The sequence below is a fragment of the Rhineura floridana genome, chromosome 10, assembly GCF_030035675.1.
Source record: "Rhineura floridana isolate rRhiFlo1 chromosome 10, rRhiFlo1.hap2, whole genome shotgun sequence".
NCBI lineage: Eukaryota > Metazoa > Chordata > Lepidosauria > Squamata > Rhineuridae > Rhineura > Rhineura floridana.
Genome location: NC_084489.1, coordinates 57,873,517 through 57,896,905, shown reverse-complemented (window position 1 = coordinate 57,896,905; position 23,389 = coordinate 57,873,517). Strand labels below are relative to the sequence as shown.

The 23,389-nt window shown below is 42.4% G+C and overlaps 1 protein-coding gene across 3 annotated transcripts in view; it reads left to right on the top strand.

Moving 5' to 3' along the window:
* ITGA8 (integrin subunit alpha 8) overlaps positions 1–23,389 on the top strand; it is a 216,116-nt gene that overhangs the window by 46,662 nt on the left and 146,065 nt on the right. For all 3 annotated transcript variants that reach the window (XR_009758065.1, XM_061586063.1, XM_061586064.1), the window contains exons 4-12: positions 1,262–1,385; positions 2,306–2,367; positions 4,225–4,270; positions 6,695–6,820; positions 9,836–9,880; positions 12,961–13,004; positions 15,475–15,531; positions 15,710–15,762; positions 22,492–22,697. Coding sequence is in view for 2 of the 3 variants with exons in the window: in XM_061586063.1 (XP_061442047.1) it covers positions 1,262–1,385; positions 2,306–2,367; positions 4,225–4,270; positions 6,695–6,820; positions 9,836–9,880; positions 12,961–13,004; positions 15,475–15,531; positions 15,710–15,762; positions 22,492–22,697 (763 nt within the window). In the remaining variant the exon portion in view is untranslated. The remainder of the gene's footprint in view (positions 1–1,261; positions 1,386–2,305; positions 2,368–4,224; positions 4,271–6,694; positions 6,821–9,835; positions 9,881–12,960; positions 13,005–15,474; positions 15,532–15,709; positions 15,763–22,491; positions 22,698–23,389) is intronic.

The following is a 23,389-nucleotide window of genomic DNA, read 5'->3' as shown; positions in this document are numbered from 1 at the left end:
CTCTAGGGCCTCCTGACTTCAAATTACGTGTTCTAGGAAGAACTCTGAACCTTTCTCAGGGCAAAGCAGCAAGGAGGGGAAGGGAGAGACAACTGTCGCTACCACCACTAATGCAGCAGCAAAACACTGTCAAAGTAAGTAGGAGAGAAGAGGTGGCAAGGGGGGAGAGGAGAAGGAGAGGGGACAGCGATGGAGCCACTAGCCTCAGGCAGTGCAGTGATTTGCATCAGCCCTGGCAACAGTCCACTCCAACTTCATCCTGCAATCAGATGCTGCAGATCCCAAACTTCATTTCTCTCCATGCAATCATTTTCACCCTTAACTTGAAATTGGGGCACCCCTGTGCATCGTCCTGTGGTAAGGACTGTAGCTCAGTTGTAGAGCATTTGCCTTGCCTGCAGAAGGTGGCAAGTTCCATCCCTGGTATCTGCAGGTAGTGCTAGGAAAGGTCATTGGAGCTAAATAGATCAATGGTCTGACTCAGTATAAAGCAGCTTCCTAAGTTCTTATGCCTCTGGGTAAAGGCTGGGAAAGGAAAATCCGATGATTAGGCTGGATTTTGCCTCCTTGGTCATCAGGCTAGACCAGCCTTTCCCAACCAGTGTGCCTCCAGATGTTGTTGGACCACAATTCCCATCTTTCCTGACCATTGGCAATGCTGGCTGAGGCTGATGGGAGTTGTGGTCCAACAACATCTGGAGGCTCACTGGTTGGGAAAGGCTGGGTTAGACTATAATTTGTCCACGTTAACTACAGATAAATTATTTCAGACACTTGACATAAGATAAATTCCCATGGAGGACAATGTCTAACATTATTGCTTTTACTGTCCATCTCATAAGCAAGACTGAAAATGGATTCAGATCCAGTAGAATAGGCATGGGGAACCTTTGGCCCTCCAGATGTTACTGAATTACAGCTCCCATCATGCCTGGCCAATGACCATGCTTGCTTGGGCTGATGGGAGTTGTAGTTCAGCAATATCTGGAGGTCCAAAGATTTCTCACACCTGTCCTAGGAGCTACATTATCACCTGTTTATAAGTTTGTTGTTGGGAGTTGGACTTTATGCATGTAAAGAAGGCCCCATCAAAATCCCATCTACGTCTGCTTAGCACAGGGACAAAAGTAAGTTTATGCCCTAGTATTATAAGAATGATTATAATGACATATCTAATGTGTAATGGATGGGGACAGGAGGAACCTAACCAAATAATCATGACACCTAAAAGGTCTTTGCCATGCAATTCATGTTTTGATAGGCATGTGCTCCCTTGTATCACTGGAGGACCCTGAAGGTGATCCCTGAAAAGGATCCAGTTGGCACCTGCTACGTAGCAATTCAGAATTTCAGCACCTATGCTGAATACTCTCCATGTCGCAACAGTAAGTTGTTTGTTTTTTCATGATTTGGCTGATGTAGAGCTGAGGTTGCAATCTGTGCTCTCATGCGTTAAGATCAGGTGTACCATAGCCAAATGGTTCTTATTCAGAGAGACATTTCCTTGCAAAGGCAATCTCAGTATAAAAAAGATATCAAATTATATCTTTCCACATGGATAATTTTAAATTTAATTAAAAGAGCAGAGATGAGGCCGGTGCTACTACGCTGACATGTAGAGACAGAATTGGCTTAATTTAAAAGAGCTTTAAAATGTAGCAAATAGATCTTGATAAGCAGAAGCCAGCTTTTAAAAGCAGCTGATTATTCCAAATGGAAATCTCTCTCTCTCTCTCTCTCTCTCTCTCTCTCTCTCTCTCTCTCCCTCCCCCCCTCTTTCTTTCTTTCTGTTTATAGAACTTTTTGAGCAAGCAAGCTGTCGATTGCATTGCAGCATGGGATGGGAAACTGTTAAGTAACTGAAAACTGTGCAACTCCTGCACACCTAATGACTGTCACTGCTCAGTGACGGAGTCTGTCACACCCCAAAGACAACAGTTTATTCAGGAATGTAACACAGGACTACAGTGAAAGTCTATGCAATCCAAGGTCATTTTTCTGACTCTGGGTAAAACAAATGGGACATCTCAAATTTATCTTTGGATCTGCCAAAGCAGTTTTCAAGCATGAACTTGTTGTATGGGTTCAAATTTCCCTGGCAAAATTCACATACTGGTTTTGATGTCACTTTGAAACTAGCATTCAGCTCAGAAATTGGTACTTGGATTTCAGCACAAAAACCAACAACATATCAGATTTGCAGCCTGTTAGCTCTTTCTTCTTGGAAGCCTTCCCCCATTTGCTGGGGTAATGTTGAACTCCATATTCTGAAGCTAATTCAGGGTTCCTACTTCAATATTTTCAGACAATCCGGATCCTGAGGGACAAGGTTACTGTCAAGCAGGATTCAGCTTAGAGTTTTACAAGGTGAGAGTCCCCAATGGTTAACTTGTCTCTGGACCTTCTAACCACTTCCATCTTCACTCTGAAACTGCATGCCCTTCCCCTCCATCATTTTAAAATATTGTCTAAAAATGCCTTACATAGTACTGGGTATCTAAAACCTATAAGCTTTCATTCATATACTCTTAAAAACTAGTATTTCACCCCCTTTCTTATATTAACCATAGGCAGGACTCAAAATATGCAAAGAGAAATCAGCAGCAGTGTCCATGCACCCAAGGGAGAGCATATTTTCATTAAGTAATTGATTAAAGGGCAGATGATTAATTCATTTAAAAATTCTGAAGTTTATTGATAACCCTAATAAAAATATCACATTTTGTAGGAAAGACCCTAGTGTACCAAGTGAATATTAATGTGGTTCACCAGCAAATGTCATAAAGGACTTCCATAGAGGGACTTACACAAGCACATTTTTCTCAATATCTGTTGTCCATGTTTGGAATGAAAACCAGGGAAACTAGCTGTAGTACAGCTTTCCCCAACCTAGTGCCTACCAGATGGGGTTGAACTACAACTTCTGTCATCCCTGATCACTGGTCATGCTCCCTGAGGCTGATGGAACTTGCTGTCCAGAGCATTTGGAGGGCAGCAGGTTGGGGAAGACTGCTGCAGTATGTGGTTACTACCACTGAACAACAGTCAAGGGGCCCTGCAATGACCCCCAAGTGCCTTTTGGTGGCAGCAGAAGCAGGGGTAGTTGAAATTGCACATGACTACCTGTGCCTGCACAGTGTTACTCCAGCTGCCTCTGATGCAGTCAACTAATGCCTGCTGGGAAAGGCACGAGTCCCCAGCTTTCATCCACTCTGGAGCCACTGTTGAATGGAAATTATAATTTCCTTTCTCACATTGTGAAGATTAAAAAGATAAAGATCCATATGGCACGTTAAAGTGGGATATATGTATCTAATAAGAGCAATAACTGGGAGTGACTGACACGGTGGGGTAGTGCGGGGTGTGTGTCAACCTCCCGACATAGGTGTGAGTGCTGCTTACTGGAATAGGGCAGAGACCATGCAGAGTAGTGGTGAGTTTGGGGCTGTGCGCGTGCAGCACCTTCCACACAGGCCACTCCTGACAATAACAGAATTTTTGGTTGACAAACTTACTCTATTGTTATGCACTCATTATGCTTGATACTTTGTGTACTGTACCAAAAAATGAAAACTTAGGGTTGTATCTAATGGTAGCCCTACTCAGAATAGACCCAGTGAAGCTATTTTATTTACTAAATGTGTTTAATAAATACATTTCCCTTCCTCCTAAAAGGAGCCCTGGGGCAGCAAATTAGTGAAACTAAGAAACTAAGTCACATCTGTTCATTTCATTGGGTCTAGCTGAGTAGGACTAGCTTTGGATCCAGCCCATCATTCTGTAACGAGGATGTGAGACTTGACTTCCTTTCTGCAACTCAAATAAGGAATCTTCTGTTCAGTGGCAAAATTTAAGCCAACTGCACTGGCTCCAGTTGGAATGTTACATATACTCCAAAGGTTCCTAAACAGTGGCCTTTGTCCTAAAGTCCCTCCCACACCCCATGAAGACCAGCTAAATCAGCTTCTCCCTAAAGCACAAAGTCAATCAGCCTCCTCCAACCTGGTGCCCTGCAGATGTTTTGGACTACAAATCTGCTGGATGAGGTTGATGGGGCTTGTAGTCCAAGACATCTGGACAGCATCAGGTTGGAGGAGCTGGGCTAAACAATGTCATTTGATGAACATTAATTATTTGCATCATTTTCCACATGTTTACTTTTGGTCTCTCAGATATATTATTAATCATAATTTAATGCTGCTTTTATCTGTCATGTATATATAGAATGGAGACCTCATAGTAGGGGGACCTGGAAGTTTTTATTGGCAAGGTATGTTCCTCTATTTATATAGCAAAAATTAAAAAATGACGAATGACATGACAAGTGAAGTGAAATTAATGCTTTTAAAGGCCATCAATTAAGAGATTGTGGTCGTAGCCATGCTTTCTATGGAACAAGCCCCATTGAACACAGTGTGGCTTCCTTCTGAGTAGGATACAGGAGACATTCCACTGCACAACTGTGTTAACTTTGAGTCCAAATTGGCACCAGTAACAATGCAGGCCTTTCAGTTTACGAGTGGGATGAGAGGTCAGAATCAGATTGCACACAAAAAAGGAAATGCAGTCGACGTTTTCTTTTTTGCATATAACATTTTATATGTAGAATCATTGCACCAGAGAGCCAGAGTGGATATAAAAGTTAAAGTGCTGGTCTTGGACTGGGGAGACCCAGATTCAAATCTCCACTCAGCCATGAAGCTCACTGGATGATCTTGGGCCACTCAGTATCTCCCAACCTAGCCTCTTTCACAGGATTGTTGTGAGGATATAATGGGGAGGAAGGAAGAAGCCAGTATGCCACTTTGAACCCATTGGAAGAAAAACAGGATATTAATGTAATAAAGAAAACTGTTTAGGACAGAGGGCAAAGAGAAGGACAACCCTTAATTTTCCTTTGCCACAGTATGTTATATTATATAAGGGTTGACTTTTGCATTGTTCATCATGATACATCTACCACCCATTGTCTTGCCATACCTGTAGTTCATGTGCCTTTTAATGTTTGCAGAACCCATGTGCATTGGCCATGTTAGCATGTAACGGTAAGGCAAGAACCTCAGCTTAATGAACCGTACTGTGTCTGAGCATGTGCGCTTAACCCAATTGCTCCATCTTCACTCCTCCCCTGGTGAAAATGAAGTTTTATCACTCACTGTGAAGGGTGATAAACCCAGCCTGATCACTAAGGTCAGCCAGAGGAGCACTGTTACTTGTCTGTCCCCCATGCTAAAGAGGCCTAACTGGCCTCAACTAGAAATCATGCATTTAGGGTTGCTGGCCTTATTCTGTGGAACACTCTTCCAGCAGAGGCATCCTCGGTTTTGACTTTCAGGCGTCTCTTAAAGACCTTGTTATACTGACTGTTCTATGCAGTTGTTTAAAATTTTCTTGAGTGGCTAGTCGTTTTAGTGATTGTTTTGTATTGCTTCTAGTGTTTTTTTATGTTTTTATATTGCTGTACACTGCCCTGGTATTTTATGGCTGGGTGATATATAACAACTTTTATCAATCAATATAATTTCCCTAACAAACTTTTGTTTAAAGGCAATATTAATAGTGCTGCATGAAATTCACATTAAATGGGAGGGACAACTGTTGGGACAGTTTAAAATTGGGAAGTGGGGTATGGCATGTTCAGGAAAAAAAGGTGCAGACGTTGGTGTGGAAAAATCTGTTCCTATATCTTTCTTGGGAGGTATTTGGGATAGAACACTTAACAGGAAAATCTTTTCTCATTGGTTGCATCTGTGCTCCAAATAATAACCCAGTAATAAATAGGACAGTAGAAACTAATTCAGACAATGGATGATGGTGATTAGACAATTTATTATTGCAAAATCTGGTAGTAATTCAAGAATTAAGTGCTAAATTTCAGGATTGCTAAAGTCCATGGATAACATCCAACGGTGGTGTCCCACTTGTGCAATGGACTTCCAGTTGCAGAAACAGGACAATAGTTTACCAAAAGGGTGGGGAACCTTATATTCACACCAAGGGCCACATGACACTCTGGGTAACCTACCAAGGGCCACATACCAGTAGTGGGCAGGATTAGAAGTAAAAGTGGATGGAACAACAGAAGTAAATTTTACCTTTGTACAGTAGGCTAGTTTCAGCAAACACACACATCTACTCTTCATCCAGTAAAGCAAGAGCATTATTAGAATTCGAGGACACATTCCAGCTAGGCAAAAACCCTTGTATTTACTCAAACCCTGAGGGTGGCCTGAGGAGAGGTCTGAGGGTCAGATACAGAGGCCTGGAGGGCCACATTTGAACCCTCAGCCTGAGGTTCCCCGCTCCTGGTTTACGATGATGTGCAAATTGGACTAGCATGCTTTACTGCAGCCATTTACATCTGGCAACAAGCAAAGTAGTTATTAAAGAGGAAAGTACATTTGACAATGTTTTCTTCCTTCTTATGCTCCCCCCAGCTTATGCAAAGTATCCCCCGTTCCCTCCAACTTGCCTCTCTTCTCGTCTCATGTATAATTGTTTAGATTGGGCATGCGTGTGTGTGTGTGTGTGTGTGTGTGTGTGTGTGTGTGTATTTCTGTACAGTACTCGGAATAGTAGTTGCTTTATAAATAACGGATGATGATGATGATAGTTTAGAAATGTAGCCCTAATTGCTACTCTTTAATTGACTGCCCTGTAGGTCTCTTTAATCGGTTGCATTTTTGAATCACAGGTCAGATTATCACAAGTAGCATTGCAGATATTATCACAGACTACTCATTCAAGAATATTCTAAAGAAACTGTCCCGAGAAAAACAAACTGGAGTGGCACCATCAATATATGATGACAACTATCTGGGTAAGTTACATCGTAATGATGATGAGGCTTGTTGGGGAATGTGATATGAAAACATACTCACTCTGGTCCTGCAAGAGAGATCCAGTGTGTAAGAAGCCTTCTGCCTATGTTGCCAGTATTGTTGTGGATGCAAATCAGGATGGTCACCCTATGTCTACTGAACTTACTGAATGTATCTTTTGATGTAAATGGGGTTGCATCCAAAGTAGGGATGGGGAAGAAACTGGTAGTTAGCATTTAAAGCCGAATCTATCAAATCCACACTTTCCAAAACAATATGAGAACCGAAACATAGCCATCCTTTGAAATTTGCACAAACCAAAATTTTGCGATTCAGTTCTCCAACCAACCAATGATTACAAAAATGCATATATTAGGGGAAAGAGTGTATAAAAATCTGTACATTAGTCAAAATTGCATATAGAAATGTGTATGTTAGGAGGAATTTGCACTGGAATGCTGAAGAATATTCGTGATTTTTTAAAATGACAAATTCACAAATTGCTGCAGAAATGTGGAGAACTGAATTTAATATTGGAAAAATTAGAAACTGAAAGAACCAAAATTGATAGATCCTTCTATTCTTAATCCAGAGGCACCAATCCATACCTGCTATTAGTGTAATGATTGCAGCTGGATTGGAGATCATGGTAAATTATGTGTTCAATCCTTTTTAATGAAAACAGACAATTATTGATGTTAAAAACTTGATCATCCAAACACTTGGAAGAGATTCTTTATTTGAATTACCACAGCTGGTCACTGCCTTTGTTAGGTCCCACCAAAATGTCACAAAATAGTGAGCAAGCTTTTGAGCTCTCCAGAACTCTTCATCAGGCTAGATGCTTGCGATGTTCTGTGTTCTGATAAGAATGTTTTAATGTCTCCGTATTATAGTAAATATGGTAAGTTATGCTTAACAGATTGTTATGGTAATTGGTGGGTGTTGGGAGGGGGAAATGAGTGGTTGGAATGTTGGTATATGCTGCATTTGATTGGCTAAGTGAATGTGGGATGACTGGTTTATATTTTGAAGGATTGTCAGTTAACAGGAGATGGGACTTGACTTTGGAGGGAAAGTGTGTGGGAGCTGGAATTAATTGTAGTGGGATAAGGTAGGCAGGGTGATATTGGCATTGGTAACTGAGTAAGTTATTGTGTGGACTATATTAAAGTGAGGAACGTATAATTGAAACCACATGCTTAAGTACGTGAACCAAAAGGATTCTTGTTAAAGTAAAATCTGTTCTTTAAATGAATTTGTTTGTTTTCAAAAACACACCTGGTTCTTGGCCAGCTACTAAAGAAGTGCCAAGGTGGCAAAACAAAACCAAGAGTGTTGTATGTAGTATCAAATGGTGGCAGCGACAAGTAACTCTGAGTTACAGTGGCAAGTGAAGGAAGTTAACCCAAAGCTGTGGCCTTTAGGAAAAGTACATAAGGTGGCACAGAGGGGTGAGGCTTGCCTGGAAGCTGGAGAAACAGAATAGCATTGCTATATATAAAAGTGTATTGGGGGGAAAACAGGTTGCGTGCCCCCTCATCTACAAGGTGGTGGTGGGTGAGAGGGGAGGCACAACAATGTTACACAAAGCAGGAGGTGAGGGGGTTAGGGGAAGACCCCTCCAAGTTAAAAAAAGAATAAGGTTGCATGTTGTAGCCATGAGATCTACATCTAGTCTAATGTTTGTTTTTCCTCCCATCCCTTGTGTGACATTTAGCCTAATGAAGTGTCCCAGAGAACACTGAAGCTTCCTTGCTATTTTGTGAAATTTTGGTTGGTCCTAATGAAGGTATTGCCCATGGACCAATATTGTTTTTTTTTTAAATTTAATTCCTTCTTAGCAGACCTTGTGCATTATAACCTCTGGCAAAATGCACTGGTATTCCAGTCATAGTTAAAGATGCCTACAGAACAAGAGGTCCTCTGACCTTCATCAACTAGCCATTCAGCTTGCTAGGTTAGCGTAGTTAGTGGTCTGGAAAGGTTAGAGTGGCAAGGCAACACAGGTGAATCTTGAATAAGAGCTGCTGTTAACGGGGTCCTTGACACAAATGTGCATGTGCTAATTTAGATGTATACATGTCTCTGGGCAAATTAAGATGGTGGCTGGCCAGGGTCTCATCAGAACTGCGTTTTATGTGTACTCAACCACCTTGTAAACAAAGTGTTTTGTTGTGTTTGTTTTTTAAAAAAAAGCTTTACAAAAGGAAGGAAAAGGGGCAGAAGAGTCAGGGTGCAGGGCAAAAGACCCTAGGCTTAGACCCCCAGGGCTATCTCCTGCTATATGTTCCCAGTAGCAACTTGGGAATTGGAAGAATTCCGACATAGATGGAAATGGGAGTAGAAAGTGCTGATGTTCATTTGTTCCATGTCCGGAACAGAAATCAACCCAGTGAACATTATCAGTATTTTTTGTTGTTGCTTTCAGCCCACAAATGATGAACAACTGATTACGTTTCCCCCCATTAGTATCACACTTCCTTTGCATTGAAGTGAATGGGGTGGAATAATGTAATTGCAACAGAATTTACATAATTAATTATGTTAGTTACATAATTTTGCCACAGCTGACAGCAAGGCGAATAACGTTGCTTTTGTCAGAAGACGAACTGCAGCAGAATGGAGACAGTGCTGCATGCAACAAACATGGGTCAGAATGGAAAACAATGCCTTTTTACATCCTTACTAGTGACAAAATGTTATTGCTTCTAGGTGCATTGCAAAGCATTAATGCTGTTAGAGTTCATCTTGAGAAAGAATTACAGTCATGCTTTTTCATTATTTCATTTTGTAGTTATATTGAGCTTCTGAGACATATAACCAAGTTAGCCATAAAATCCTGACAAATTGTTTTCCTTTCCCTGGCCTCAGATACTCTAGTTTATAAAGGTGCTTGTTTTTTTGTAATGAAGATTATTGAAACAGAGGGTAGATCTGGTTGTCCAGCAATGAGTCACCGCAGACATAAGTGGTTTGTTGGGCTTCATAGTTGCTGATTTGTTTTTAAACAGGTTACTCAGTGGCTGCTGGTGAATTTACTGGAGATTTTCAACAAGGTAAGAAGCCAATAATATCCAGTCTACCATCTGTGATTAACAGTGCAGTCCTATACATGTCTACTCAGATGGGAGCTCCATTGAGTTCAACAGGATCTACTCCCTGGTAGCTGTGTATAGAATTGCAGCCCTGGTTATTTATTCTGCTCCTTTCTCTTAATAAGAAGATGCTTAAATATTTAGGCTGCAGTCTTGTACACACTTAGGGCCAATTTGCACAATGCATTTCCCATTCAATAACAGCAGTACTTACACTGCTGAGATATGCTATCTTTAGAAAAATGTAATGTGTGAACATGGATGTGGCTTGCATCAGTTCCCATGATTGTGGCAACACTCATCCAGCCATAGCATTCAGAGGAATGGTGGATGACCTCAGCCATGTTTACTGGGTTATATTCAGTTAACTTTTACTTAATCTATATCCAGTAAAATTAATAGCCATGACGAACTTAGGGCCAGTAATTTAATTGGGTCTACTCTGAGGAAAAGTTAGTTGAATACAACCCCGCTCATTACAGTTGCTGACTTGAGGGCATATCTTTAGAACAGGGGTGGGTGATCTCAGGTCCAGGGGCCAAATGTGTTCCTCCCGGCCTCACTGTCTGGCCCTTAGGACTTTCCCTAGGTCATCCCTCTTCCCCAGGCCACACATTCTCTCCCCAGGCTATACTTCTCCCCAGCCCTGCTCTGCACCTTCCTTGAGTGCTTCTGCCTGGCTAGAGGATGGAGAGAGGTGGGCATGCCTGTAGAAACCTCTGGTTTTTGTGTCACCCTCTTTGCAAAAGTGAGAATCACTTCCATTGCTCTGCCCACTTTTTCCCTCTGGCCCCACCTGCCACTGGCTTATCGCCCTTGGAATGCTGCCCATGAGGGAATGTGGCCCTTCAGCTGAAAAAGCTTTCCCACCCCTGCTTTAGAAGGTAACAATTACTTACTTGGACATAAAAATGTGTTGTGTGAATCAACCCCCATATACACACAGCTCAGAGTCATTAAACTTAGTAGGACAATGAAATGGGTAGCGTTTTTGTGTATTCTTCAGTGGTTCCCATGACACAGGAATGTAATGTGTGAATGAGTTATACACTTGGTCTCTGATCTAGAGCTCCCTATGTACATGGAGCTTCTCCTTGAGTTAGCTTCTGTACGTTTTTTGTGCATCTTCCAGGTGTTGAAGCCCATATGCCTACAAAGAATCACAATGCTATTACTGTACCAGGCCATGTCCTGCAGATATCTGGATCAGATTCTGAAGTTCATGAGTGTAGATTCATTTGTAGATTCCATTTCAATCGGGCTTCAGGCCTGGACATGGGACTGAAACAGCCTTGGTCGCCTTGGTAGATGATATGAGGAGGGCGTGGGATAGGGGTGAATGCACCTTCCTTGTCCTCCTTGATCTCTCAGCGGCTTTCGATACCGTTGACCACGTTATCCTCCTGGACCGCCTGAAGAGGTTAGGCATGGGGGGCACTGTATTGCAGTGGTTCCATTCCTTCCTCTCTGGTAGGTACCAAAGAGTGGCATTGGAGGATGAGGTCTTGGATCCTTGGCCTCTCACTTGTGGGGTGCCACAGGGTTCCATCCTCTCCCTGATGCTGTTCAACATCTATATAAAGCCGCTAGGGGCAATCATCAGGAGATTTGGGCTGCAATGTCATCAGTATGCGGATGACACGCAGCTCTATCTCTCATTTAAATCTTCATCGAGGTTGGCTGTAGAAACCCTGTCCAAGTGCCTGGAGTCGGTGAGTGGCTGGATGGGAAGGAATAAGCTGAAGCTGAACCCTGACAAAACCGAGGTACTGTTTGTGGGAGACAAGGGAAGGCTGGGGGATGTGGACCTGGTGCTCAATGGGGTACGATTGCCCCTGAAAGACCAGGTCCGCAGCCTGGGGGTCATTCTTGACTCCCAGCTGTCCATGGAGGCTCAAGTCTCGGCTGTGAGCCGGGTGGCGCTGTATCAACTCCATCTGATACGGAGGCTGCGCCCCTACTTTCGCAACCATCTGCTCCCACCGGTGGTACATGCCCTGGTCACCTCTCGCCTAGACTACTGTAATGCGCTGTACGTGGGGTTACCCTTGAAAACGGTCCGGAAGCTGCAACTGGTACAGAATGCTGCAGCTCGTCTGATTAAAGGCAGCCGCCAACAAGATCACATCACTCCAGTGCTGAAGGAGTTGCACTGGCTACCGGTTGTTTACCGGGCCCAGTTCAAGGTGTTGGTTTTGACCTTTAAAACCCTACACGGTTTTAGCCCAGTCTATCTGAAGGAGTGCCTCCAGCATCGTCAGGGATGCCGCTCAACAAGATCAGCCTCAGAAGACCTTCTCTCGATCCCACCGGTTAAAACAGCTAGACTGGTGAGGACTAGAGAGAGGGCTTTTTCAATAGTGGCCCCCACCCTGTGGAACTCTCTCCCAAATGATCTCCGCCATGCCCCTTCTATGATGAGCTTCTGCCGGGCCTTGAAGACCTGGCTCTTCAGGCAGGCTTTTGGGGTGGGTTAGGTTTTTACTGTTATGATTTTAAATTTTAACGTTTTAATGTATTGTTTTATATCTTGTACGTCGCCCAGAGTGGCTGGACAACCAGCCAGATGGGCGACTAATAAATAAATAAATGTGCATGGAGCTGATTTCCCCCCCCCCTCTCCTCATAGTAGTATTAAGGACCCTGAAACTGCTGGTGGTCTATTAAGGATATTGTACTCGATAAAAACAAATGACATGGTTTGGTCTCTGGCTTAGTATGTAGAGTTCTGCCAGGCATGACTCATGGGCAGATCTCTAAGTCACTGCTGGACTACAGCAGAGCTTAGATGAATTGAATTGAGGATCTGGATGTTAATATTTCAGGATAAGATTTACTATTTTGCACATCAACCTAGGGGTTCTAGCAACTGATCTTTTCCTGAATATTGGTATCAAACAATAAATATGCATGAATATTTATGGTATTCTTAATAGTGCTGGTATTCCCCTCAAACATAAAGGTTATCCACTAGCAGTTTCTGAGCAATTACTGTGTCAGCAGGTATTGCCCTAAATGAATCGTTGTTGATTTCCCTTTAGAGCTGGTGGCTGGCGTCCCAAGAGGTGCACAGAACTTTGGCTATGTATGTAATCTACCAAATGTTTTATCCCTCTCCTGTCTTACAATGAGAATTGAACAAGCTGTATTTGTTTTCTCCAAAGACAGAAATAAATGCTTTAAAAAAAAAAAGTAATCCCATTTATGTCTTGCCTGCTACTAATTAAAAAAGCACTCTTGCTTGCTAACCTCGATTGAACACCTTTTACCCTGAAATGCACTCTTAGTAAACACTAAAATAGGATTTCAGCAAAGGTGCTACAGATACTACAAAGAGGAAAGGGAATGTGTAATTCAAAACTCAAGACAGTGTGCTCATTTAGTTATGCCTTATACACACCCAATGTGGACAAGGCTTTGAATATACACTTCTCCAGTGACTTCTCATGTAAACAGGGTTTTTGTTTTTTGTTTTAATTTTAAAAAAATGCTGGAGATAAAGAGTTAACTGTGCAGTTCTCTAAACTGTAGGTCTCAAAACAAATGGTACCCTGGTACCCTCAGCACTCATTGGGACGTGCCTGGTTTTCAGATCCAGACATGTTGCTCCCGGAGGCAAAGAACAAGATAGTGTCCCCCTCTCTCAGTGTGTATAGCAGAGAGAGGGAACCTCTAAGTCTCCAGATGTTGTTAGACTCCAACTACCATCAGCCCCAGTCAGTATGGCCAATGGTCAGGGGTGACAGGAGTCACTGTTCAGCAACCTCTGGAGAAAACACATGTTTCCCATCCTTGATAGACAGAATCTGGCCAGAGTGGCAGTTGAATCTTATTTCAGCTTTGGCAATGGGATGGCATCATTCATTCTTACTTACTTTTAGATCCCATCTTCCCTCCTCTAAGAGTTCAATGTTGTGTACATGCTTCTCCCCATCCCCATTTTATCCTCACAACAATGCTGTGAGGTAGCTTAGGCTGAGAGACTGTGGCTGGCCCTAGGTCACCCAATCAGCTTCAAGTCTGAGCGGTCATTTGAACCTTGGTCGCCCAGGTCCTAGTTCAACACCCTAACCACTACATCAGCCTTTCCCAGCCTTTGGGTATCGAGATATAGTTCCCATCATCCCTCACCATTGGCCATGCTGGCTGGGGCTGATGGGAGTTGTAGTCCAGCATCATCTGGAGACCCAAAGATTGAGAAAGGCTGCGACTACACCACATCCTCCAACACACTTGAAGGCAGCCGGTTAGCTTAGGAGTTGCAGGGCAGGCCATATGTAGTGCACACAGCACTCTCCTCCAACACCTTGCCGTCATTCTCCTCCCCTCAGGATCTGCCACCTGAAATGGCTGCCTCACTCTGCCAAATAGTAGGGGTTGGCCCTGCCAGTCTTGCTGCCACATTTTTAGGGAAGAAAGCAGGGCAGAATCGTTCCAGTTGGCTGACAGCCACAACGACCAATCTTAGTACTGTTGGAAGATGGCAAGCTGGGTCTGAGGAAGGAAAGTTGTTTATGCTTTGGTTAGTTACAGAACTGTAACTGCTGAGTTTTTGCTCAAAAATCAAAATGGGGTGGGAGTGGGCAGATTTGAGACTGCTCAGGGCACAGAAATCTCAAATTGCAACCCTTGAAAGGTGCAGTCAGGCTAGAGAAAATTCAGAGAAGATGTGCATTTTTTTGTATGTGGACATGTCAATAACCAATTAAGGTAAAGTTAATTCTGGAGAAATTTTTAAAAAGGTGTCAGTGCCTATCAAGGATACAGAGAGGAATTATTCTGTAAAGTAGGACAAGACAGAATTACAGTATTTATTCATTATATGCTGCATTTGACAGCATGGACACTCAACTTCACAAAAGCTATGCCATAATAAATCTGTCAGTTGTGGGCAGGCAGAGTAATCTTACCATGGCAGTGGGAGTGGCGAGAATGTAAGGTGGATCCAAAGCTCTGCTAGGCTCATGTCAGTAGGGAGGAATACTAGAGGAGGCAACATCTCTCTGCTCCCCCTCCCTATGTCTTTTCTTCCAGATTGTCCCTCCAAATGGTTCCAAAAGGATAGAAAAGCAGTATATCATCTTTAGGGCTGATATTTCTCTGCCCCCGCCCCCATTCTAAAGGCATGTTTGGGCATCCAGACAGCTTTGGATCCTGTGCATCCAGCCCTGGAATCAGAGCACTGAGAGCAGAGCAACAAGGGCGATCTTGCCCCAAGGGTGCCTTTCCAAGGGAAGGTGGCCAAAGGCTCACTGCTGTTTACTAACTTACTTAGGCTACAATCCTATATGCTGCCACTATTCCAAATAAGTAATTAAGGGGCAGAACAATCCTGTACAGGTCTTCTGATGAAGCCCAACTGGGTTCAACAGGACTTACCCCTATTAACTTACTTCTGAGCAGAACTACATAGGTCTGTCCCTTAACTACTTATTTGAAATAATGGGAGATATTATATTTAGAACAGTGTGGATATAAGTTTAAAATGGAGCCTTGCAGTTATTCTAGAATGTAACCCTTTGAGCCATGGCTGACAGCTTTCCATTTTTTTCCAGGTTTCAATTATAAATTCTACAGATTTGACCTTTATTCAGAATTTCACTGGTAAACAGGTAATAACTTTCAATAATTCAACATACCAGCATTTCAAGAGAGGGAATCCAATGCTGACTGTCTGGAAGTCTCCTTTGAAATATAATTTGGGGTTTGATGGGATTTTGCCAGTTGAAAACAGACCTTTTAAAGGGATTATTGATATAAACATGAATGTTCTTTCTTTCTTTTTTACAGATGGCATCTTACTTTGGATACACTGTTGCAGTATCAGACATTAACAATGATGGGTAAATTGCTACTAACAACATCTGCATTCTGTACTCCATTTTCTGCTTCTGCATGGTTTAATTTAGGGTTTTCAAGTAGATTTGAGCCACTTAATCTTAAATTGTCCCTCTGAAGTCCATGGGACTATTCCAAGACCACCGTGGACTAAATGCCTTAAGGGAGATAATAGCTTAGCTATTTATATTTAGTTAGAATTATACTCCTAAATCTTTTCATTCCTTCTAAAATTTCCAGCATTAGTAGATGTTATAGGTTATCATTTTGTATTTCTAAAAAGTAATATCAATCTGAAAAGCGAAAAGAAATACATTTCTCAGTCTTTCTTTTGTGTGGTTTTATTCCTTGGTTTTCTGTTTTTTTCTCAGCTTTGTGGAGAGGTGTTTTCCCGCCCAGAGAGCTTCGGCTATGGGGCGGTATATAAGTTTAATAAATAAAATAAATAAATAAATAAATAAAATAAAATAAAATCATTTTCAGATTATCAGTACTTGGGTGTTGCAGATATCCATTCACTTTTCCCCTAGCTAGTGAATCTGTTGCTATGGAATTTCAGTTTTCCAGCAATAAACTGCAATAAATCAATCTTGCATTTCAGCACATAGTCAGCAAGCCTTAGGAATTGCATGCAGCAAAGAACTGCATGCAGGCAAGGCCTGGAATTTCATGTTCAAGGTTCTGGTTTTGGTGTACAAAGCCCTATGCATCTTGGGACCAGGATACATGAAAAATCTTCTTACCCCTTTTAAACCCAGTCTATCATTGCACTCTGCAGGTGAGGGCCTCCTGCAGATACCATCTTATCAGGAGGTCTGCTCCGCACAACATAGGAAGCGAACCTTTAGTGTTGTGGCACCGACACTTTAGAATTCCCTCCTGTTAAATATTAGGCAGGAGCCATCTCTGTTATCTTTTCAGCGCCTACTGAAGACATTCTCTTTCAACAAGCCTTTTAAGCAGAGACCTTATCCCAATCTGCGTCTGTGTTGGAATTGCTTTTTAAGATGTTTAAAAGCTTTTTTTAAAAAAAATGTTTTTAAGATGCTTTGTTTTAATACGTTTTTAAAGGTGCTTTGTTTTAAGATGTTTTTAGGTCTTTTGTTTCTAACGTGTTTTAGAGTGGTTTTAGTGTTTTTGTTTGTCAGCCTGGGCTTCTTCTAGGAGGAAGGGAAATATATAAATGTAATAAATAAATAATAAATGTAGGTGAGCAAGGGGCCTAGAGAGGAGTGACGGAGCACACTGTCCCTGCTCTGTGCCAAGCACAGACACCAAATGGGCTGCCAGCGAAGAGATGGAATTCTCCATCCCTCCTATGCCAACTCCAAGAGGCTAGCAATTTTATTTTATTTTATTTATAGGCTTTTTGTTAGCTTATATTTACAAGCCTGCAATAGTTCATCACTGGAAAATAATCCCATTCCACCGCACAACTGTGTAGGTTGCAGCTTGGAATGCCACATGCACTGTGGCTGCACAAGTGTCATCAAGGCATCTACTGGCTAATGTCAGTGGCACCACGGATGGCAAGCAACACATTCTTCCATACCATGCACGCACCATTTTGAGAATCTTTCATTTGTATTAAAAATGTTAATTTATTAAGTTAGAGGCCAAGTGCTTCCCAATGTACTCCCCCAGTAGATATTCCCATAGGCAGAGCACTTCAAATGGGATGGGGGTAAGGAGAACTGGAGGCAGAGGGACCACCAAATCCAAACCCTGCCAGGCTCTCACTGTCAGGGCAGAAGGTATGAGGTGGGTCCTTCTTCTTTTTCATTTGAGGCTGGTCCACAAGGGTGAAAGGGTTGCTGCCTGATGACGTTCAGTCTGCCCTCACCTAGGCCATACTTGTCTGCCTTCTTGCTTACATCCAGTCCATGGGATGGCACTGGCTGGCAGCTTCCTCCTCCTTAGTCTCAATGTTGCCATTGCAGAACTCAGCAGAGAGGACGATGGAGGCAAAACCAGTGACTCTGCCTGTCATTGGCTCTGGTTCCACCTACTGTTGACCTCTGTGCCTTCCACCCTACCAATCCTACCGGGTACACACCAGCAATACCTCACTTCCTTTGGGAGCTGGTTTTTTCTTTTGCAGATTTTTCCTTCTGTTGATCCCAGTGGGAGGGAAAATAAGCATGCCAGATCTGCTTTATTTTTCCTCACCATTCTGAGGATGGGTCAAGAGAAAGGGCACCCCACCTCTGTTGCCAGTATTGGCACTGGAGCATTACAGCAGAATGGCAAGGGTGATGGTTTCTGCACTCATGATGGGATGACTTGCAGGGCAGATCTCCTCCTCCACCCATGGATCTTCCCCCTTCATGGGCAGAGGGGGAGAACTGCTGTATCTCATAGCCTCTGGGATGCCCTACCAAGGACCATAAGGTTGTGCCCTCAGCTTCAAACTTGGGGAAGGGAGAACATGAAGGAAATACACACAAAGTTTAAGTTTTAGGAGAACTCACTTTAGCACTGGATTTAGATCAAGAAAGGGATTCATTTTTGAGCTTTGGCAATTGCCATTGGGTTGTGAAATGAAAATGTTACTTTGGGGGGGGGGAGATTTGTATTCCTGAAGGCAGGATACATTTTTAAGGTAGAAAGAAAGAAAGAAAGAAAGAAAGAAAGAAAGAAAGAAAGAAAGAAAGAAAGAAAGAAAGAAAGAAAGAACCTTAAAGCATTATGAGAAAAACTCCCCCTAATTCCCAACAAAATAAAAAAGCCAGTTGTTGTTCTCCCAACTCCTTTCACAGCTCACCCCAGGCCACCAATTTTTTTTTTTACTTTTGCTGGTCCAGCTGCTGGTTCAGCCAGTTTTTCCCAAAACTGGAGAAACTGTCAGAAACAGTAGTTCAAGAAACTTGGCTAAGAGGAAGGGAAGACTGTGAGATCTGTAAGGAACTCTCGTGCAGCTGGAGGTGGGAGGGGATGAAAAACGAAAGGTCTGAGACCTGACTCTTTTAACATGTTTAAGAAAAACAGGGATGAGTTGAAAATATTTTCTTAAGGCCCTTCACATTTTTTCTATAGAGTGCTAAATTGAGAAAGGTTCTGGACTGGATTTTGGTTTGAAAGGGATAGGAAGCTGCCTTCTATCAAATCAGACCAATGGTCCATCTAGGTCAGCATTGGCTACACCAGGGGGAGGGAATCCTTTTCAGCCTGAAGGCCATATTCCATCATAGGCAACCTTCTGGGGTAGGGAAGGAGAGGAAAATTGATTTGGTTCAATTTAAAGCTGAATTGATGAAATCTGCACTTTCTGAAAAAATATGAGAACTGAAACACAGCCATCCTTTGACATGCACACCCTTCTGAATTGGTGATGCTGTTCTGCAGCCAAACCATGTTTACAAAAATGCATAGATTAGGGGAAAGTGTGCATATAAATGAATATATTAGTGAAAATCATATACAAAATGCATTATTTTAAGGAAAATTGCTTGCAAAAAGGTGTACGTTAGTGAAAAGTGCATACCAACGTGTGTTTATTAGGATAACTTTACACTAAGATAGTGTAGAATTTCCAGGAGGATTTTGTAAAACAAAGTATGCATAAAGCTGCAGAAATGTGGGGAGCTGAGTTTTAGATTGGAAGAATGAGAAGCTGCGAGAAGTGAAATGAATAGATCCTGCCATCCCTGGTGGTGGGTGGGAGCGGATGCAAAGGTGGGCCGAGCCATGAATGTGACTCTTACCTTTGAACAGGAGGTTACATTCCAGTCTTGCAGAAGTCATAGGTTACTACACAGAGAGAGAGAGAGAGCCCTCCATCTTCCTTCTAAGCAATCAAGAGGCACAGTTCAAAGATACATTCTGGATAGGCAAAAGCCCTCAAGGAGGGTGTGGCCCCCTAGGAGGGCATGTGGTCTGGGAAGAGGCCTGGAGGGCCACATTTGACCTCTAGGGCTAAGGTTCCCCACTCCAGTCTAAACTTGGGATTTCCAACCATCTTGGAAACCCTACTAGTTCCTTTTCTCCGTTTCCTCTTCCCCTTCCCCTAGGTCACTCCATCCCACCACTCAAGACAGACATTGGTGACCCTAGGTCTACACTAAAGCTGAAGTTCTCCTTTAGCCTTTCATACAGGAGCCTTTCCTAACCCTCCCTGGAAGAGCCAAGGATTGAATCTGGGACGTTTTGGAATGCAAAGCAGGTGTGCTCTACCCACTGAGCTGCACACCCTCCCTTAAAAGCCAGGAGTGCAAAGTATCTATTCCGCTGGTATCCCTGCAGTTTCTTAATGCTGCTTCAATAGATGCAAGTATGTGAAATGAGCAGAGCCAGGTAGACAGCAATGTATGCACACAAGATTCATAGCACAGAAGAGACTTATTTATGCTGGGTTAAACCGCGTGTCTAATAAAAATACATTAGCAAACTTTTATTTGTACTATATCAAAACCAAATACTTAGGGCCTCACCTCTTGACCCTGCCCTGTGCTCCTGCTGTTAACTGCCTAGCGGCACACAAAAGGAATTGCATAAAATTTCAGCAGGTGGTCAGCTTGTGCTTTTGAACACTGCTCTGTGAAAAAGGAAGCAAACCTGCCTCTCCTATGTGAATGCTCAGGAACAAACAAATTGCTTGATTTGTGGTGCATGCATTCAATGTTGTGGCACAGCCAGGAAAGCAGCACAACAGTAAAACACTGTTCTGGATCCAACAATCCTATCACTACTGAACGCGACCATAGCATAGTTTCTCTTGCCTTTTTAGCCTGATTTTGGCTCGAAAAATGAAACTATTTATAACTGAAGACAAGCAGAAATGTTCCTCAGTGTATGTTTGTTTTTTAAAAAAATCTACTGCAAACAGATGTTTTAAAACATACAACTCCCCACACACTGTTTGAACAGTGGAGGAGGGACAGGGGTGGGGTGAGGGAGAAAGAACAAATAGGAGTGAAATTGACATCATTGTTTTGGTTATCCAAATCAGGACATGGAAAACAAAACACAGCAAAGTTCATCAGCGGTGACAAGAACAGTCCGACATGACGAGCTATTGCACTGATAGAAGGGCTTGTCATACCAGAGATGACAGTGCCTATGCAAGGGTACAGTCCATCCTCATGTCAGACCAGTGCCATTAGCTATATAGCACTTAGCACAAGGCAATTGCCAGAGTTTTGTTATATGTGCTAGGAGTGAAGAACCAGGGATTTCAGTGTCAAATCTGAGCACAATAAAGGACAAACATACTTGTTGTCTGTAGCCTGGTTTGGATGTAATTGCTAAACTATGGATTAGCATTATATGCATGAGCTGCACTTCCCTTTCCTCCAGTAGTGCCAGAAGGAGGAGATCAGAAGCTTTTATTTCCATTTTCAATTAACCGCATGTTAGCATTGTATCTGAATGTTAAATGGTGATTAATTTTAACAATGGCATACTGAAACAAGTCAACTTCATAAATCACAATTTGAAGTTAGCTTGTTTCAGTAAACTGTAGTTAAGACTACCTATATCTGTCTGGGTTTATCAGAGCTTGGAAAAGTTACTTTTTTAAACTACAATTCCCATCAGCCCCAGCCAGCATGGCCACTGGACTGGGCTGATGGGAGATGTAGTTCAAAAAAGTAACTTTTCCAAGCTCTGGTTTAGATATAATACTTAACTGTAGTTAGTTAAAAATGGAAGCCAAAGCTTCCAATCTTTGCCAGAGGAGGAGAAGGTGGGAGGAGCTGAGGCTCATTCATATAATGCTAAACCATAGTTTATTGTTCCATCTGAATCTGGCCAGAGTGTAATTTCTGTGATCCATCCTATAAGAAGTAGGTCAGAGTCACAGAAGAAAGGATTTGGAAGGACTCCAAAGAACAATCTACTTTGGCCTTAAGTCCAAATGATCCACTTTGGGTGTAAGGCCATGTCAAAGGGCTGTAAATACTCAAGCCTTTTTTGATCTAAGATTAAACTGTACCTTCCCATGTTGGCCATGAGAACTACAGTGATGAAAACTCACAAGAAAACATTGACTGAACATACAGTTATATTGCCTGACTCCCTTGGATGTTGACCTAAAATAGTATATTGCCTATCTAACATCCACCACTTTATTTGTATGCCACCATTACACGCACACGCAGACACACACATGCTCAAAGCAGCTGACAAGAACAGCAATTAACAAATGCAAGAACAATTTCATCATAACAGCAACAATAAAACAGCAATGTAATAGCAAATGATAACATAAAAAACTATTTCAGTACAATAATTGCAGCTATATTACACCTGGCAGTAGCAAAACAACAAAGGACTTTAAACAGATTCACCTTGGTCCTAGATGTTCCAGCCATGCCTTCTAAGTCCCCTACAAATAGCCAAGAATCAGGTGAGCCTGACCAAATGTCAAGGCCTTAGCTTCCCCCAGAGGTTCACTGCCCCTTTGGCATCACCAATTCAGGCAGCATTAAGGCTTCCAAAGGTGGAGTAGCTGGAACCCCCCCCCGCCGATGTTCCCCACAGTCCCTCTCCATATAATAGGGATGGGAACTTATGGCCCTCTAGATGATGTAAGGACCACAACTCCCATAATCGCTGAGCATTGGCTGTGCTGGCTGGGGCTGATGGGAGCTGGAGTGCAACAATGTCTAAAGGGCACCAGGGTGAGGATGGCTGGTTTAAAGCATACATATTATTAATTTTAAAAGGATCTATATACTTTAAAAGGATTTCTCTGAATTTTGCACTGACTCTTCCTCTTGTTTTCCTCTCTTCAGGTTGGATGACATCCTAGTTGGTGCTCCTCTTTTTATGGAACGTGAATTTGAGAGCAATCCTAAGGAAGTTGGACAGGTGTATCTATACCTGCAAGAGAGTGCCTTGTACTTCAGAGAAGCACAGGCACTATCTGGCACTGAGGTGTTTGGAAGATTTGGCAATTCCATTGCACATCTTGGAGATCTGAACCAGGATGGATTTAATGGTAATACATCAAATCTTCTTTGATCATAAATTGCTTAAGACCGCTGAATATGGAAATGCTTCCATTGCAAAGACAGTTTGCTTTGCGGTGGCCGAAGAAATGAATGTACTTTCTATGTTTGTGTTGAGCCAGGAGTTGTTAAGAGCCTCTATCTTGACAGACTGCTGCTTCCCCCAAAGTGACTGTGTGATGACATAACCACATTAAACACCATCCTTTAAGGGTGATGTGCTATGCCCATGTGGCCGTATGGGTGTGATTTAAATGGGTCTTGGATAGGATGGTTCCCATGTTCCTGTGCCTTGGCAATGATGATGCATTCCCTCTCCCTCACATGTGTGATACCCACCCCCATTTAAACTGTTCTATACCTTTTCAAAAAGTTTTGAAAAATTACCCCAAAGGGGGATATGTTTCATGTGGGGAAAAATGTTTCTGAAATGTGTCCTGCACATTTGAAGCACCTCACAGACATTCTTTTTTGTCTGGATTTATTTTATTTATTTAATAGATTTTTCTTTTCTTTTAAAAAATTGCCTTTTAGGGTATTATTTACCTCCCGAAGGTAGCTTTAGAACATAGTTACAGTACAGAAACAAAACTAAAGCATTCAAAATAATAGTGGCAACTGATGCATTGGCCATTCTGATCTTCCATCCCAAGAGGGATTAAATCAGCCATGCTTACAAGCT